General features: G+C 32.4%; 1 protein-coding gene and 2 non-coding genes across 4 annotated transcripts; all 3 read right to left on the reverse strand.

The window, feature by feature from the left end:
• Nucleotides 1-835: 835 nt before the first annotated feature.
• Nucleotides 836-18,406, reverse strand: LOC139517223 (small ribosomal subunit protein uS10). 2 transcript variants are annotated; one of them, XM_071308011.1, is made up of 4 exons: nucleotides 18,386-18,406; nucleotides 12,932-13,028; nucleotides 4,140-4,339; nucleotides 836-939 (listed from the first exon to the last, which is right to left on the reverse strand). In XM_071308011.1, the coding sequence occupies exons 1-4, from the start codon at nucleotides 18,386-18,388 to the stop codon at nucleotides 883-885; spliced, it is 357 nt and encodes a 118-aa protein (XP_071164112.1). In that variant the 5' UTR covers nucleotides 18,389-18,406; the 3' UTR covers nucleotides 836-882. The 2 variants fall into 2 exon arrangements, with proteins under 2 accessions (XP_071164112.1, XP_071164105.1); XM_071308004.1 differs by lacking the exon at nucleotides 18,386-18,406 and adding an exon at nucleotides 18,245-18,385.
• LOC139508980 (small nucleolar RNA SNORA53) lies at nucleotides 4,416-4,609 on the reverse strand. The gene has a single exon (XR_011661487.1). It is a non-coding gene; the product is annotated as a small nucleolar RNA SNORA53 (small nucleolar RNA).
• On the reverse strand, nucleotides 12,333-12,527 carry LOC139508974 (small nucleolar RNA SNORA53). Its single transcript, XR_011661485.1, has one exon. It is a non-coding gene; the product is annotated as a small nucleolar RNA SNORA53 (small nucleolar RNA).
• Nucleotides 18,407-18,474: the final 68 nt, after the last annotated feature.

An 18,474-nucleotide genomic window follows, 5' to 3' on the forward strand; every position in this document is an offset into this window, starting at 1 on the left:
ATTTAAATGAACCCGAAATATTTCCTTCTTGTTGATACCAAGCTCACATCCATTTTGGAACAACTTCAAAATCAAAGATCCCCAATAATTCTTTTTTTTTAAAAAGAAATCAAACAAAGATTAATTTGGACAATACCTAAATAAACAGACCTAAATCCAGAATATAAATACAGCAAGATTCAGCAAATTGAAGAACCACAAGATTCAAGTCTTTCAATTAAATCCCTTCAGAATTTGTTAAGAAATAAGCAATTTATATAAAGTCGAAGTTTTATAAAAGTATTGTGTTTGGCCACTCTTTTCTGATCTGTTTGGGCAAAAATTACATAGAGACCTATACTGATCATAGACTTACATTCAAGTTATTGCTCTGAAAACAAGAAAAATTCTTGATTTTTGGCCCTTAATTCCTAAATGGCTAGGACAATATTTTAACCTCCAAAATCAATCTCAACCTTCTTTTTGATATTATAATTATATAAATTTGTGGTACAATTTTATAGAGATTCATACACAAATTCCATAAACAGTTGAGACAAGAACCCCAATAATCAATCCCCACCTTTCTTTTGTGGTATGGAACAATATGGTACAAATTCCTAAACAGTTGAGAAAAGAACCCCAATAATCAATCCTTTAGAGGTATTGAACCATATGGTACAATTGCATAGAGATCCATACACTTAGCATGCTTATATGGTTAAAAATTTGTCTTAAAAACCTTTTTTTTTAAATGACAACAGCCTCACACCAGTATAGGACTGCAAAATTTTGCAGTTGTATAAAAAAACTAAACTGCAAGGATGCATAGGTACAATTATAAACAAAACAACCATCTTTTCTATTTTTTTAATTATTTTTTAAGGAATGGAGTCCTCTAGTTTATGCATCAGCAATGGTTACTTCAACTTCTACTCCTGGTTCAATGCTAATAGATGTCTGGTAAGAGGTCAAGGATAAAAACATACAAAATATTTCCAACTGCTAATTCTCACAAATCACTTTCTTTTTAAATGTTTTGCTTAACTACAAAACTGTGAAATATTCCTCTATGAAACCTAAATTCCTTTCATTGTTGGTCTATGTTCAAACTTGAACACATGTTGAAGTTCTTCTAATATTGAAATCTTGACAAAATTAAATTTCTTACAAAATTTCTGTTTTACTTTTAAAAGTTGTTATCCTTTTTGGCAGTATATTGAAATATTAGTCTGGGCTGTAAAAGACTTATTATTCCGTAACTATTTTTTGTACGTTTGTAGTTCTAGGGAGTTTCATACGACTCTCTATATGTGAAAAACCTTTACTAATCAAAGAGCTGAAAGCTCTGAAGAAAAATGACGCCACTGTCTCTAATATTGGGATAGTTTTTATGCAAGTCTTGATTTTCACATACCGTAATTAGTTTAACAATGCAACATGTATCCTAAGCATATAATTGATATTCGTATATGTGTGTGTGTGTGAAGTGAAGGTGACAACTGGCTGGTTTTTTAAGACAAATGAATAGGTCAAGACTAGCTGAATTGTACAAATAAATACTGTAGAAATGCTTGTATATTTCTCACTGGTACATAGTCTGAATCTGAGTCCGTTCGCTTCCATTCACGTTTGCGCCCACTCATTTTCACCCCTTTCACTTTCACACCCTACATGTTCGCACCCAATCTTAATTGGTTTTGTGTTTAATAACTATGTAAGCAAGTGTTTTCTTATAAGTATAATTGTTGTCATTGTCTCAAAATAAAGTGAGACAGCAATTTTTTTTTTGTGTTGAATAAATCTTAATTATGTTTTGGATAAGGTATTGCTAAAAATAATAATAATCCTTTCTAAATAAAGTGGTATTTTGTCAACGTTTTATTTTGTGTTGAATAACTCTTAATCATGTTTTGGTTAGTGTATTGCTATAACTTGTTTCATTGACTTGTTTCAAAATGAAGTGAGATTCTGACTATGTTTGTTTCTGCGTGTTGAATAAATTTTATCATGTTTTGGTTATATTAGTGGATTGCTATATTTTGGTTTCTATGTTTTATTGTTTCGTTGTTTCAGATCAATGGGACCAAGCTGTTAAAAACAATTATCTTTTGTGTTTTTTCCTTTAAAATCTTCAATGTTTTACTCATACCAAGCTATAAATACATTCAGTATTTACACCAAAGCAATTTAAAACAACAACCATAATTTTCCAATTATTCAACTTGAATTTGAATTAAAATTGGGCGTGAATGAGTAGAGTGTGAATGTGCGAACGTGTAGGGTGTGAAAATGTATTGGGCACAAACAGACCTGATGCCACACAGTCTGAACCCCCTTCTCCCACAAAATATTAAGTAAATAATCTTTTTGTTACTGCTATCAAAGGTCTAATGAAACTCAGATAGTTTCAAACATTTGTCAAAGAATTCTAGTCAAACTGGCACCTAGTTAAATTGGCACCTGAACATCGTAGGAAGGCGTCCCAGAAAAATAATAAAATAGCCTTGCCAGGACTAATACATGAGATATTGTGTATTTTTCTGCATTATTTTAACCAGTTGAGCATTTTACAGGATTGTTGGTTTAATGCTGTTTAAACTTTACTGAAAAACAAACACCTTAAATTTGCTAATTATTTGGCATGAAAGTTTGATTTATTGAAAGGGACTCATAGTTTTCCATTTTATTTTAATAATTGACTTGTTTTTACAATTACACAAATTGTCTAATTGTTAAAACAACAGCTTTGGTAAGGGCTTCGTTGTTTACCTTTATACACTACATATTCACTTTCGTTTCGTGGTTTACCAAAATACACAACAACATATTCACTATGTACTTGGTAACAGTAATTAATTAATTGAATAGAAAATATTATATCAAATATTATTGGATGCCGAATTGACGTCGAATAGGTGCCGATTTGACTAGATATCTCAAACCAAACCACTACAGACAACTTTAAGGATGCACTCACTCATGAGGTGCTCCTTAAAACATACTCTCATCTGAACTAAATGTGCTTATTGTTTTTATCTTATAGTTATAAAAAATATATATAAAAAATGTAAAAATTGAAACTAAAAAAATTGTAAATTTCATAAATAAATAAAAGTAATAAAAAAAAATGAAATTAACTTAAAGCGACCTCATACAGGCATGCGCCGGAAAGTAATCCTCAAAAAGTTGATGGTATTCCGTAACTAAAGAAGAAGAGAAGAAGATGCCAATTTAACCAGGTGCCGACTTGACTTGTACGTTTCAATTCCTCTGCGATCGTTTGCGGTACTTTCTTGAGAAAACCTATTTTCCATCATCAAAGAGAAGAAGAAACTGCTTTAAAAAGATTCTGGAACGCTTCATGATTGTTAAAATAAGTTTAATTCACTCAAAAACAATTTTAAAACTTGCGATTAAACAGGAAGTTTCCAAAGCACGTGTAAAAGAAGAAATTAACCGGTGAGAGTGGAAATCCGTATATGACAGATATCCCTATAGTACGACTTTGAAAGTAAAACAGTTCAATCCTTTTGTAAAACAATCTTTAATATACCTATCACATTAATGTTTGAATGGTCTTAAGCTTATTCAAACCATACAAGTCGGTATGAAACACCAAAACGGAATGAACAATAACCGATTACGTTTTGTAGTTTACAAATTCTAAAACTGGTTCCCGTCAAACTACAACACTTTGTTCGAGTGTAGTGGAATACAAGCAAAAACCAGTGTAAACTGGGTCCTGGCTGGTTTAATACTACACAATGATGCATAATGATAACACAAGCAGATTCCAGTTTGTTTGGAAAATAGGAAATACGAAACCAAGCGCGGTAGGCAGAGCAATGTAATGAAGTTCAGGTCGGCAGTTATGGAACAATGACTGCGTCATTTTCCAAAAAAATTGCATACAATGGATTACCAATATTTTTGTGATAATTTGAGGGCAAATTGTTAAAAATCCTTAATTTTGAGAAACATGTTTTTAAACTAGCATTTCAAGGGATATTAAGTATAGATATACTAAATCTATTCTAGGCTTATCAAAATTATTCCTGTACTTAATCTTATGGTTTGCTGTTAATATAATTTCTACCCTCATTCTCATCTCATTCATAACATTTGATGTTACATGTTAAAAACACAAAAAAGGATACGATCTGTTTGACAATTTCTGAAGGACTGTGTAAATCAATCAGACGTTTGTGGATCCTCATCTGGAATCTGTCCCAGGTTTTAGAACCTTCTCCACAGGGGGTCTTACGTGTGGTAATACGAAGAATCTTGGTTGGCATACGGACTGGTCCTTTAACCTTCAAAGACTTCTCTTTTGCTCCCTTTATCAAATCTGCACATACTGTCAAAATAAAAAGATATATCTAAGTAAATGATAACTTACTATTTGATATGATTTTAAAGTTCATGAAAATAATTGTGTCCCAGAAAACAGCCAACTGTTGCCATAGTGATCGTTTGATCTGCAACAGTCCCAAGTCTGCAGTCTGAGGTATACTAATATAACACACCAATGACTCAAGCACCTTCGATGGTACAACAATAAAGTTGTTGGACATGTCACTTCAAGCATCCATGACTTTGTCCCAAAGGTGGATCTAAGGAGTGTGTATTGTCTTGCAATAATGCATTAACATTTTCTGCAACTCATTATCCAGAAAATGTATTTTTCATTCACGATACTGAGAGAAAGGCACATTTCAAGTTATTTTTAAGATAGTGGGAAAACTGGTTAGATTAAGTTACAAATATGTTAACTTACCTGCATCCTGGCTTCTACTGCATATTTTGACAATAAATAATGCAAGACAATTATGTTTTTGCTGACAGCGTTTTAATAAGAATCAAAGCGCTGTAAGCACTGTAGGCAGTTAACCAAAAACGAAGGCAAACATTATTATGAAAACTGTGGCAATGTTGCTTCAATTTTTTTTTAAAGATTTAAAAGAACAATCATTAATTATTCATATATAATTGTATATTTATGTTCATTTAATGAATTAATCATTATGGCAAATAATTCATATTTTATCAAGGTTTTCAAAAGCAATGTATATATCAAGTATATTTTTTTTCGTGGTCATAAGTCTGTAGTGGTACGAATTCGCAATGTTTGCAGTTCTTCTTGTTGATAGTTAATGTTCGTATTAGTTGACTGTTATTAGTTAAAATTGACTTTAGTACGAGCTTGCAAAAGTATGAATGGACTTGCTTCCCTGGAAAGAAAACTGAGTTTGTGTTCTACAGTACAAAAGTTATGAGACACAAATCAGACAAATGTTTACTACTACAGGGATCAATGGTGAGGTCTGACTGACCTGTCCATAATAAATATAAATGACTCCCACCTTCACCCCAAGTCCATGATGTCTAAGTTTGGAATAAAATGACAGGTGTTAGGTCTAGCAAAGTGATATGCATATGTGACGCCTATGAAATTGACCTTGTATGTCATTCAATCTTTTTGAAATGACAAACAGGAATGAATATGGCTTAGGAGTTGGTATCTCAATCTTTTACAAGTTCTCAAAACACACACAAGAGGGTGTGGGGTGACCCTAGGGACTACCCCTATTTTTCATTTGATTTTTTATATTGTCCCATACATGAATATATATGTTTTAGGGTGGGGATATTGACAGTTATCAAGTTTTCAAACAGGAGGGGGTGGGGGACCCCAGTGACTTCCCCTATATTTCATTTGATTTGTTATATTGTCCAATACATGAATATATATGTTTGAGGGGTGGGGATCTAATCTGTTTCCAAGTTATCAAACAGGATTGGGTAGGGTGACCCTTAGGACTCTCCCTATATTTCATTTGATTAGTTCTTTTGTCCCATACATGAAAATATAAGGTGGGGATCTCGACTGTTTCCAAGTTCTCAAACAGGAGAGGTGGGGTGACCGCAGGGACTCCCCCTATATTTCCTTTGATTTGTTATTTAGTCCCATACATGAGTATATATGGTTAAGGGGTGAGGATCTCGACTGTTTCCAAGTTCTCAAACAGGGGGGTGCAGTGACCCTAGGGACTCCCTCTATAATTCATTTGATATGTTATATTGTCCCATAGGCATACATGAATATATATCGTTTAAGGGTGGGGATCTCAACTGTTTCCAATTTCTCAAACAGGAAGGGGTAGAGTGGCCCCACGAACTCTATCTATATTTCATATGATTTGTTATATTGTCCCATACATGAATATTTATGGTGTAGGGGTGGGGATCTCGACCGTTTCCAAGTTCTCAAACAGGAGGGGTGGGTAGACCCACAGTGACTCCCCCTATATTTCATTTGATTTATTATATTGTCCCATACATGAATATAAATGGTTTAGGGGTGGGATCTCGACTGTTTCAAAGTTCCCAAACAGGAGGGGTGGGGTGACCCCAGGGACTCCCCCTGTATTTCATTTGATTGGTTATATTGTCCCATACATGAATAAATATGGTTTAGGGGTTGGGATCTAGACTGTTTCCAAGTTCTAAAGCAGGAGGTTGTGGGTGACCCTAGGGACTTCACCTATATTTCATTTGATTAGTTATATCGTCGCTGTTATACAAAAACCTCGTATCTAAGGTTTTGATTATTTCACACCAGGCAGTAAAAACTGAAATCTTTTTATCGATTATTTAGAATTAAATGTGTATGTTCCACTGTATGCGAAAATATCTGATCTTCTAACCAATAAATTACCAAGACGAGCAAAAATGTCTGCACCTATATTGTATTTTGAAAGCTTTTCACATTATTTCTAAGCTTTATTAGCTTTGAGAACCTAAAATTGATTCAGTAAACTGTAGCTGTTATGATGTCAGCTGTCGTGCCGTGTGTTTTTCTTTTGAGATACGATATTTTCGAACAACAAAATGTCTCACCAATCAGACTACAATTTTTCGTCACATGTCAGAATTCAGGTTAATGATTGGTTAGAAGATCAGATATTTTCGCATACAGTGGAACATACATATTTATTTCTAAATAATCAATAAAAAGATTTCCACAAAAAATTGAGATACAAGGTTTTTGCATAACAGCGACGATATAGTCCCATACATGAATGTATATGGTTGAGAGGTGGGGATCCCATCCGTTTCAAAGTTATCAAACAGGAGGGGGTAGAGTGCCCCAAAGGACTCCACATACATATCATATGATTTGCTAACATTCAGGTATCATATATTCTAGTTGCACTATTTGTGTAAAATAAGTAACTTCTAGCTATTTTAACTGACCCATCAAAATTGAGAAGAACAAAAATACCCATTGAAATTGTAGTAATATGTTTACACTTTAAAAGCATCTAACTTGCTTTACCAACATTTATCACTGATAAAGAAAATTTATACTGTCACCAGGACCATATATATTGTTAGATATACTGTTCCCAGCTGTCACATTGTATTGAATTTTGACATTAAATTTCATAAAATTTGTCAAAAAGTAATTTTGAGTTTCTGTACAAAATATTTTCTGTTTTTTTCATTCTTTTACATATATCTTTTGGTTTTCAATTCTAAACCCGGAATTACCCTTATCAGCTTCCGAAATCGGGTCCGATATTGTTTTTGTCAGATACGATTTTACTCGAATTTACACATTATTTGTCGGCGATTTTCTGTATAAAGCTAGCGGTTGAACAAAATAGACATCGCTGTCATGGATAATAATGCTGAAAATAAGTTTTGAGGTCGTTTATTAGGAGACTTTGGTAAAAAGGTTTGCAAAGTTATTTGTATTTCCTCTCAAGTCGGGCATGTCGAGCGTAACTACGGTAACCAAGTCGAAAGTCCGACTGCAAAAGTGGAAGGTCGCAGACCTCGGACAACCGCTAATTTGAACCCCTGCCTCCAAATTGAAAAGATACAAAAAATTTGTCTTATAATTTAAAATTGCCGCCAACAGCATGAACAGTGGGACTTATTTTAAGACTACTGACGTAGTTGACTACGTACGTATTGACGATAAACAATATTCCTACGACTTTTGCCATTTGGGAAATCTAAACTACTTGTCTTTAGAGATTTTCGGCGATTACATATTTCATACATTTGTTCTTTGACAGCTTAGCCAAAATCTCAGGGGATAATAAACTACATAAGGATTCCTAATGTGCCCTACTTCCTATGTGCAACTTCAAAACTTTTGGATGATTCGACGATCATTTAAGGTTTTTCTGGTCATATTTTTTGTAATCAAGAATTAAAAGTATGAAAAAACTGTCCAATTAGTTATAAATAACATAACATCCAGCTAGATAATACCAATTGCACATATTTCAGCATTTATTGGGTAGAACACAAATCTAGGGTGCTCGCATAAGGCAGCTTAACTGCCTAAAAATCATAAAACTGAGAATGGAAATGGGGAATATGTTAAAGAGACAACAACCCAACCAAAGAGCAGACAGTAGATGAAGGCTACCAATGGGTCTTCAATGCAGCGAAGTAATTAATTATTAATTTGTGGGCATTGTTACCAGAGTATGAAATGATTTCAACCGGACTAGTAATCCCATTGTGGATAAATTTATTCATTGTAAATTTCCTTTTCTCTAATTTATTGCCTAAAACAGACCCTTTTAATGTATAATTATTAACATAAGGTTGACTAAGTACAGAGGTCCTGCCAACAAGCTATCGGGTAAAATTATGTTTCAAAAATTATGTTTCAAATTGTCGACACTTCTGAATTCAGAATTGGAAGTAACTTGAAAATCAATATTCTATTAAACAGACCATTTTAACCCTTTCAAGGCGAACAATGCGTTAAGGCATCCCCGTAGCCAGGCCGAACAATGTGTTGAGGCATCCCCGTAGTCAGGCCGAACAATGCTTTCAGGCATAGACAATCACGTGATAATCATATTTTTTTTGTCTTTTAATTCATTTCCCCCCGTAAAGCTATGTTTAACCTATACATATATAGGTTTTCAGGAAGCTTGTATATCACAGTTAAAGAATACCAATTATGACTGAATTTGATACCTTATATATACTTCAATACAATGAAAGATCGGTAGCGTCAACAAACAAAATAAGCCGCCGCCATTTTGTACAAAAACATGTGATGCGAACATGTGACTTTTTTCGTCGAGAAAAGGTTATTTGGAAGGAAAGTTAAATTTGATTTCATGAATATTTTGATTAACATTATGATACAAATTACGAAAAACGATTTTAACAATTGCACGGAGAATAAAATCAATTAATAATCCGACTTCCGTCGGCGCGGTAATTGGATTTTTCCCACGAGTGCAAAAGGTCGCACTCCTTTTATGGAAGTTCTAAATAAAACAATCCAATCACATTTCTCTCTCACTTGCCGATGTCAAGGACGCATAATTATAGTAAATATTAGTAAAATGTCGTTTCATGGTCTGTATCGTGTCTGTAACATTCTGAGACATAAAAATGTCCGATAGTTTTGAGAACGAGTTTGAGGGATTTTTGGTGGGAGAAGTAGATCTTCTTGGTCAACGGTATGAAATGCATTGACCTCAAAATGACATCGGTGATGATTTCATGATCACTCCTGAAGTGATGTTGAAAGAGAAGGGGTCAGCGAACTTTCAGATGAAAATAATGACAGCTGACAGATGTAAATAATGCCCCTGATGTCCCCCAACAATGACTGATGGCACCAAGAATTTTATATATTGAAATTTGAAAGAGGTCTTCCCCATTTATCCCAGAAGTAACTGCCTACCTAACTGGTCCACAAAACATATGAGACCCAAAGAAGGATATTTTTTCCAGATGTTTCTATCTGACAACCAAATAATTGATAGTTATAATTAGATAAGATAAGACATTTTATTCCAAAGATAGGATATTTTGATTCCAGAGATAAGATATTTTTATTCTAATTAAAGGGCCCATGAAGAGCAAAGTAATATTGCAATGATTTGATAATTAACATAAAACCGGTAATGTTTTTATAAATCATATATAAATATGAATATAATCATCTCAATTTTAAGATGTTAAACCGCAGCCAGATCAGAGCCACACACATATATTAGAGTAAAAAAGCCATAACAATTATGTTTTTATTTTAACAGGCAATTATTCTCATATTCAATATATTCAATATATATGTACATTGCCGGAAAATAAAATATAATTGTATGAGCTTTAGAATTTAGGACAAAAATGTTATATTTTCTGACAATGTACATATATTGTTTTTATCCTGAAATTTATTAATCCCAACACTTGAAGGCTTTATCATGTTTATAGTTATTAAAAATATAAGTCATGGTCTCTTATTTTTCAAAGAAATGGACGAAATTATGCAGATAATAAGGTATCTTCACTTCACTGCTACGCACCAGGGAGGTGAGCAAAGATGGGAGACTAATAATGATGTATCTTACAAACTCAGAAATTAAAGACCCCCTTAACAGACAAAAAATGAGAGACCAACATGTCCCCAAACGATAGGTGGCGATTCATGATATCTTACAAAGGGAGGGATGCATTCAAGCAATTCATGCCTTCTAAAACAAAGAAATGGGCCATCAAACTTTGGGTTTTGGTAGCGTCAGACATGGTGTATGTCATATTGTGAAATCTACCATGTCAAGACAGATCAAACACATGTAGGTTAACTCTGTTTGCCAGTAGACTTTGGGAAACAAGATAAGGTGTCACATATGCTGGGCTAGGGTAGCTATTAAAGGTACACAGGAAAAAAAGGTTTTGAAAATATGGTTGTGTTGAATGTAGAAAACCACTTTGCCTACCCCATTGCTTCACTGTCTCCCACTCAGTCAAAAATTAAACTTCTTAAATTAACAGTTACTTTGTTACAATTTTTAATTTGAAAGGATATTATATACACATAATTTGTTGAAAAGGTTTTCACAGATAAGTTGTTAAAAGGATATTCATAATTTATATTTGTTGTTACAGTTGACATTTTCATTTAATTTTTTTTTTAATAAGGAACATTAAATTATTTTCATCATTGAACAATACAAAACCAAAGACAGTGGAAATTCTAGCATCCCATGGAGTCAGGACACTTATAATAAATAATTTTAAAAATAAATCATTGACTTTTTTAAAGTAATTTTATTTTTAAAAGTTCATGATTGTCTTTCAACATTTAATTATGTCTCACTTAATTTATCAACACAGTGTTAAATGTACATGGATAAGTGTGTCAGGTCATCTTACATTTAATTAATATTTCCATGCACTCAGTGGTTTGATACAAAAAAAAACAGAAAAAAATATTTGCACATTAAAAAAAAAAGCACATATTAATCTCAAAAGTTTTGATTTTACCAGAAAAAAATATCATTAGATATCTCCATTAAAATATTAAAAATTCCACAAAAGATCCCAATAGTCAATTTAGATCAATATTCATGCAAAAATTCAAAGAAAACATCGGACTAAGAAAGACAACTCCAACTTATCCAGGGACACAACTTCCTATCTGGTGATTGCATTGTACAGGTAAAAAAATGGCCGCCGCGGAATTTGTCAAACCATTTTTATTCGTATTTATTCTGACTAATAAGCTAGAATTTTGACTCTGGAGTTATTTTTTTCTATAAAACTATGATAAAGGAACACTCGAAATTGTTAATTACCATTTGTATTGTTAATTTAGAAGATCGGAGGCAAAAATATAAACCGGTCACAACAAAAAATAGATTTCTCAAATCAAACGTCATTTTCTTTCCACAAAAGGTTAAAAAAAAATCAAAAGTAGGTATTGTCATGTAAATTTATTTATATTGCAACACTCCTTTCATACTTAAGTGTAACAATATCGAGTTTGAAACCGATTTGATGAGAAACAACAAAGATACACACGTTTTTATTAAAACGTCATTTTTTTCCCATTCACACGTCAAATTAATTCAGGCCAGGCAAACTGCGCGCGGAAATTTGATCAGGTCACACAACGTCGCTAAAAAAAAACAATTCAGTAAGGAAAGTGTTAATGTACTAACATATGGTGACCAAGTACAGAGGTCCTACCAACAAGCTATCGGGTAAAATTATGTTTCAAATTGTCGACACTTCTGAATTAAGAATTGGAAATAACTTGAAAATCAATATTCTATTTAGACACTTTTGCAATGTATTACATGTACATATGAATATTGGACTACACTAGATGATTTCCAAAGTGATCAATTTCTAATTAAACATTTATTCCATGAAAATAATAAATCTTTCATGTATAGTTATCAACAACACACACAAGATAAATATTTGTGGAAAACAATTCTCTCTCAGATTTTAAAGTTCTTCTCTTATTAAAAAAATTGCATAACATTTGAATGTTTAAATTTTATAAAAATAGTCGTGTCCCAGAAAACAGCCAACTGTTGCCATAGTGATCTTTAGATCTGCAACAGTCCCAAGTCTGCAGTCTGAGGTATACTGATATAACACACCAATGACTCAAGCACCTTCGATGGTACAACAATGAAGTTGTTGGACATTGTCACTTCAAGCATCCATGACTTTGTCCCAAAGGTGGATCTAAGGAGTGTGTTTTTAAAATAATCTGCAACTATTTTGGCACAAACTGTTCTTTCTTCACTCATGAAATATCTGAAATCATTTCAGCTTCTGTATATGTTGACTCTTTGGCAATCAAACCACATCTTCTTGTTTTATACCGATCGCAATACACTTCTCGCACAAGTTTAGAGAAAGCAGGAAAACTATTGATTTGTAGCTTGATTTGAAGAATGGGTTTTGCGGATTATAGAATGCCATACAGTGACCTATAGTTGCTAACCTATATAATTCATAACATAAAAATTAACTAATGAATATGATTAGCAAGAAAGAAAGACAATTATTTTGCAAAGAGTAATATTTAATGAGGTTGTTGCAATGCAAGAGTAGTGGAAAACAGCGATTGTCTTTTCTAGAACATGTAAAAGTACTTTACCTTTTTCTAGACTTTTGACATTTCTGCTTGTAAGAGTGATTCTAATTCTGTGAATTGTTGCCTCCTCAGATGCAGGGGCTTTCCCTTCCTTGTATGACTGAAAAAAATAAAACATATTAAAACATGCATGTATTGGTCTCAATTTTCCAAGACAATTTTGATTGGTGGAATCAGCCATTGTTTTTATCGGAAGTGTTTCCGTGGAGTTGAGTTTAGAAAATTTGCACTACGCGCGGGAAACTAACAACACAACAAGAATATTACAGGAAACTCCGAAAGTGACATGTAAACATCAGATCCTCATAGAAACGAAGATGGTGGATTTACAATGGAAAACATTCTGGAAAATGTGAAGGTCAGGATTATTAGTGCGATCACTTTAAAGGTAGGTCAGTAGTGGTTTTCTTTCAACGATTTATGAATGGAATGTGAAATACTATATCTCGAGTGAACGCGATTGATAGTAGATTATTTTTACCGATAACTGCTATGAATTTCAGCTGAAGGCAACTATAGTTTATGTCATTTTCATTATATATATTTCATCTTGTGATTATGATCTATTGTGTAATTTTTTTTAACCTGTTTTTATTGTCACAGCATTTACAACTTTTACTGCAATAAAATTTTCATGTTTAATTAGTAGGGTCGGTCAGCAGTTCTTCCAACTTTACATTGAGCAAATATACAAGATTTGGCCGAAATAATAATAAAATCAAAGGAAAATGCTGCCAAATAAAAATGAACATACTTTTTTTTGGCCCAAGCATTATTTGACAAATCAGAAAATTTTAACCAATTTTACACTTACGACTATTGCAGTAGCCAAAAATTACAGTTTCATGCCTGGTGCTACAGGCCATTCCTACCCTCATGCAAGCAAACCTTGTAAAATACTTTTGTAGTGTATTGTCCATCAATCATTCAATGACAATGATATGAATGGATTCACAACCATCTTTTTATGTAGTCCAAATAATTATGACGTCTTAAAAGCTATTATAATTTTTTTTCTTTGACACCTTACTTCGAAGTAAGGTGTCAAAGAAAAAAATTATAATAGCCTTTCAAGACGTCATAATTATTTGCAGGGTTCGACACTAACGGTAGTCCGGTGCCTCCCTAAAATCTAGGAGGACTACCAAAACATGGTTAATCAGTAGTCCTGTGGACCACCTGGAAATTTGTATATGGTCTGGCTATTTCAATGCTAAAAATTGGCATAAAAGTCCTCCCAATTATGTTTACATTATTCAAAGACAGTGATGACAGTGATGGCATTTGGAAGAACGTAAATTTTATATTGTTATTATGAAAGCACTTTTGATATCCAGATTTCTGATCAGAATCTTCACAGTGTTTGTAACACATGGGATTTTCAATGTAAAATGAAAATGTCTGATAACCAAAATGTGAAGAAACTGCAGAATAGACAGCAAAGGTCAGCAATAAAAACGTAGGTGTCAGAGATAAAAAAAAAATACTTCCCAAATTTGGATAAACAAATTATTACCCCCAAAAAAAGAAATAGGAAGAGTTAGTTTGAAAAAAAGCCAACAATATTTTTGGTGGCTTTCTTATTAAAAAAAAAACCATATATGCATGTCATTCATAATGGTATTAAAGGCATTTTGTTTTAGCAACATATCCACTGAATTGCTTTCAACAGTGATGATGAAGTTGACCTCTAGTTCACAAACAAAGACTTTGTATCACTGTGGTAGTGTGGATTTTTATCATATTAATCATTTATATATTTTATATGTTTTATAGGTTATTCCGACACACCATTAATTATATTCTTTCATTTGCAGAGTAGTTTACTTAAGTTTACCTTTATTCTATTGATTGCCTATTGATTATTCATTGATCCATAAAATCTAACTGTTTACCTTGTAGCATTTACCTATTATTGATTTTTCTATCAGTACTCACTGTTCACTAGAGTGTTTAGGTTTTCTTGTATTCTGATTGGTTTATTAAGCCTTGCCCCCAGTTTTGGTGGTAGTTTTGAAAACAGTAATGGAGGATTGATGTCTTTGTTGTGATCCTGATATATTTGTATGTTTTGATGCACTTTGTGCTCATAGACTTTATATTGTGATTGATTAGTAGCTCCATAATTTCTATGGATTAGTATAGTGATGGAATTCATTCTGGAACAGGACATCATGACTTTATATGAACCATATTTGATGTGAACCTCTGTTACTATTACTGTAGAAGTATGAAGATCGTTACTGTTAGTATTGTGTAGACTGTCGATGTTAGTTATTAAACTCAGTTCCACAGACTGGGTTAATAATAATTCTATGATTACATCATTGTTGAATAAAGAACCCTAGACTAAGATGAAATGGACTTGTTATTATTTGACCGTCCAGAAATCACCTTTTACATCACTACAAGAAAAATCTTATAAACTGTTTGAAGAATTAATGAAAACTTTTGACTTATTTTTATCCTTTTTTTCTAAATAATCCTGGAATAAAAGGTCAAATAACTCCACCTAACAAGGCCTTAGAAATTGTCTCAGATTGCAGATTTTGCATTTCGTTTTTCAAAATTTTCTGATGGTAAAAGTTCAGGAGTAATAAAATTTATTCACTGAATGTCAACTTTAATTTATCTGAAAAAAAAAAAATATTTTCAAAACTCAAATGAACATTTGTGAGCTTTTGAGGTGCTCAGATGGCAGGAAATTGCATATAATTTCGAAAAATTTTCTTGGGGGGGGCATGCCCCCAAACCCCCCTAGCTAGTTCGGGCCGCAACGCGGCCCTCACCGGTGATAGAGGTGGACTACCAGGACTACCCCAAATTTTTCCTTGGTAGTCCTGTGGACTACATCACTAGGTACAGAAAGTGTTTTTTTTTTTAAATCAACTGATCTAAGAAAACTTTACCTCATTTTAAAGGCATTGTGAAGACATTTTCAAAACAGTTTCACTTTTATCAATATACATAATAACAACGAAGAAATAGAATATTTTCAAAATGGAAATTTTTACTATTCTGGAAAAACTGTTTCCTCTCTTTAAAAATAATAAAATATATTTTTTTAATCATTTTGGTTATAGTTTTGTTTATATTGCTTCTTTTACATCTTGTTAGTCAATTTCAATCCTCCATATTAAGTTTTTTGGTCAAAATAGAAGCCTAAAGCATGAAAATGTCAACCACTCTCATGAAATTCTATCGTCCAAAGTCACGTAACATGACGGTACCTTTATATATTCCTTTTTTCAGAGCATCAGTTGGTATATTGAAAATGTAAAGTAAAACTTTATAAACATTTGAATGTAAAGAAACAAAATATAAATATGAATATTACTCTTTATATACAAATGTAAATGTTTAATTGTGTGTGTGTGTATAAAAAAGAAGATGTGGTATGATTGCCAATGAGACAACTCTCCACAAGAGACCAAATGGCACAGAAATAAATAACTATAGGTCACCGTACGGCCTTCAATAATGAACAAAGCCCATACCGCATAGTCAGCTATAAAAGGCCCCGAAATGACAAATGTAAAACAATTCAAACGAGAAAACTAGGCCTAATTTATGTACAACAAATGAACGAAAAACAAATATTTAACACATCAACAAACGACAACCACTGAATTACAGGCTCCGATCCTGACTTTGGACAGGCACATACATACAGAATGTGGTGGGGTTAAACATGTTAGCAGGCACCCAATCCTTCCCCTGACCTGTCACAGTACAACATAAGAACGAACTATAAAAATCAGTTGTACCATGAGAGTCAGTTGTACCATGAGAGACAAGAATTGTTTTGAAATATGTCATCTTTGTATTGTCATGATAGTATTAGAATGTTCCCTTTTCATTAACATTCTATTTAATGAAATATTCTTATTCTTATATACAATGTAGCATGTATATTAAATGCTTATAAATAAAAATAAACAACAATCTTTTACATTTTTAACAATTATTCTACAGGACTAAAATACCTGTTGCACTGAAAAACAATGAAAATAATAGAACATTATTATTATTCGAGAAATTTCAAACAAAATAATTATGTCAGATCACTGTAAATACTTATATGTATAAAAGTAAAGTAAATTCATATCTGTATATCAGTTACAATATTTATACAGTGAAATCTGTAAACCAATCTCATTCAGGACTGAAGTTCAAAATGCATTGAATGTGAATAGCATTCGAAGTTAACTGCCGCTACTGCATGGATTTCTATGTATGTTTTTAGTTGAACATGTTGAAACTACATACATTGATTGTTGTTAAACCACATTATTCATTATCCTTATTATCTCGTGTGCAATAGCAAGTGTTTGAACTATCTTTGAATCACAATAAACTGGCTGTATTATAATGCCAAAAAAACCTATCGCCGCTGATTTCCAATCAAAACTAAACCAAAAGTTGGTCATGCAAGGGAAATAACTCTGTATACACAAAAAGAAGGGTTATTTATAAAAAAATAATTTTGATATGAACACAGCTATCTAGATTTATTTATTGGACCTAATTATTTAATTAATATATTAAACTTAATAAATAAATACATTTTATGGCTGTATAAAGTTCCCTTGTATTTTTTTGAAACAAATGTAACTTTCAAACCCTTGTTTGTACCTCAAATATTTCATCGTATTCCCGAAAATTATAATATACAAAATCATGTATATTCATATAATATCTATCAAAAGCAATCAGAACCTTCTGAGTCTTACCAAGTTAATAGAAGGCCGTAATCGGAGGTCACCCAAAGATTTTAATTTTTCACACATCTGGGAACAATTATTTAGGTTAATTTGGAGTTATCTCCCATTGGTTTGCCATACCTAACATCACCTCTAATGTTAGTGTCAAACCCTGATTTGGACTACTTTTTATGTTAATTTTACAAATATTTTTTTTTCCAATCACGCCACCAAAAAATAACAGCAGAATAATTATAATCATTAATTATTAACATATTGATATGAAACAAAAAGTATAAAAAAAAAATTTGTTTTGATTTAAATGAAACAAGAAATACATATATATACCTATGGTAGTCAAAATAATTATGACGTCTTACTAAGGCATAAAGAAAAAAATTATAATAGAATTTCAAGACGTCATAATTATTTGGACTAATACCTATGGATACCTATGTAGGGATATATCATATAGCCATTTATAATTATAGGTATAATTTTGTGTCAAGTCAGAGAAAGTATGGTGAATTCAACCAACATCTTCATACTTTCAGCGATCATTTATCATTCATATTGTAATATATATAACATTCTGAAAACTGAATAGTAGTACCATTTTCTGGCCGACTTAATTAAAGAATCTTTAAACAGAGGTGAGCCAAACACTTCCAGCTACCAGGCAGTTTTTCAGAAAAGAAAGCACATGGTTGTTGGGGTAGTTGATTAATTAATAATGGGGAAATATTATTTTTACCATCTGATGTCTATTGATTCAACAAATACATTTTGTATTCCCTTTAAACGTATCTTATAATCTTTCATAAAAATAATGATATCGTAATG

The sequence above is a fragment of the Mytilus edulis genome, chromosome 1 (genome assembly GCF_963676685.1).
Source record: "Mytilus edulis chromosome 1, xbMytEdul2.2, whole genome shotgun sequence".
NCBI lineage: Eukaryota > Metazoa > Mollusca > Bivalvia > Mytilida > Mytilidae > Mytilus > Mytilus edulis.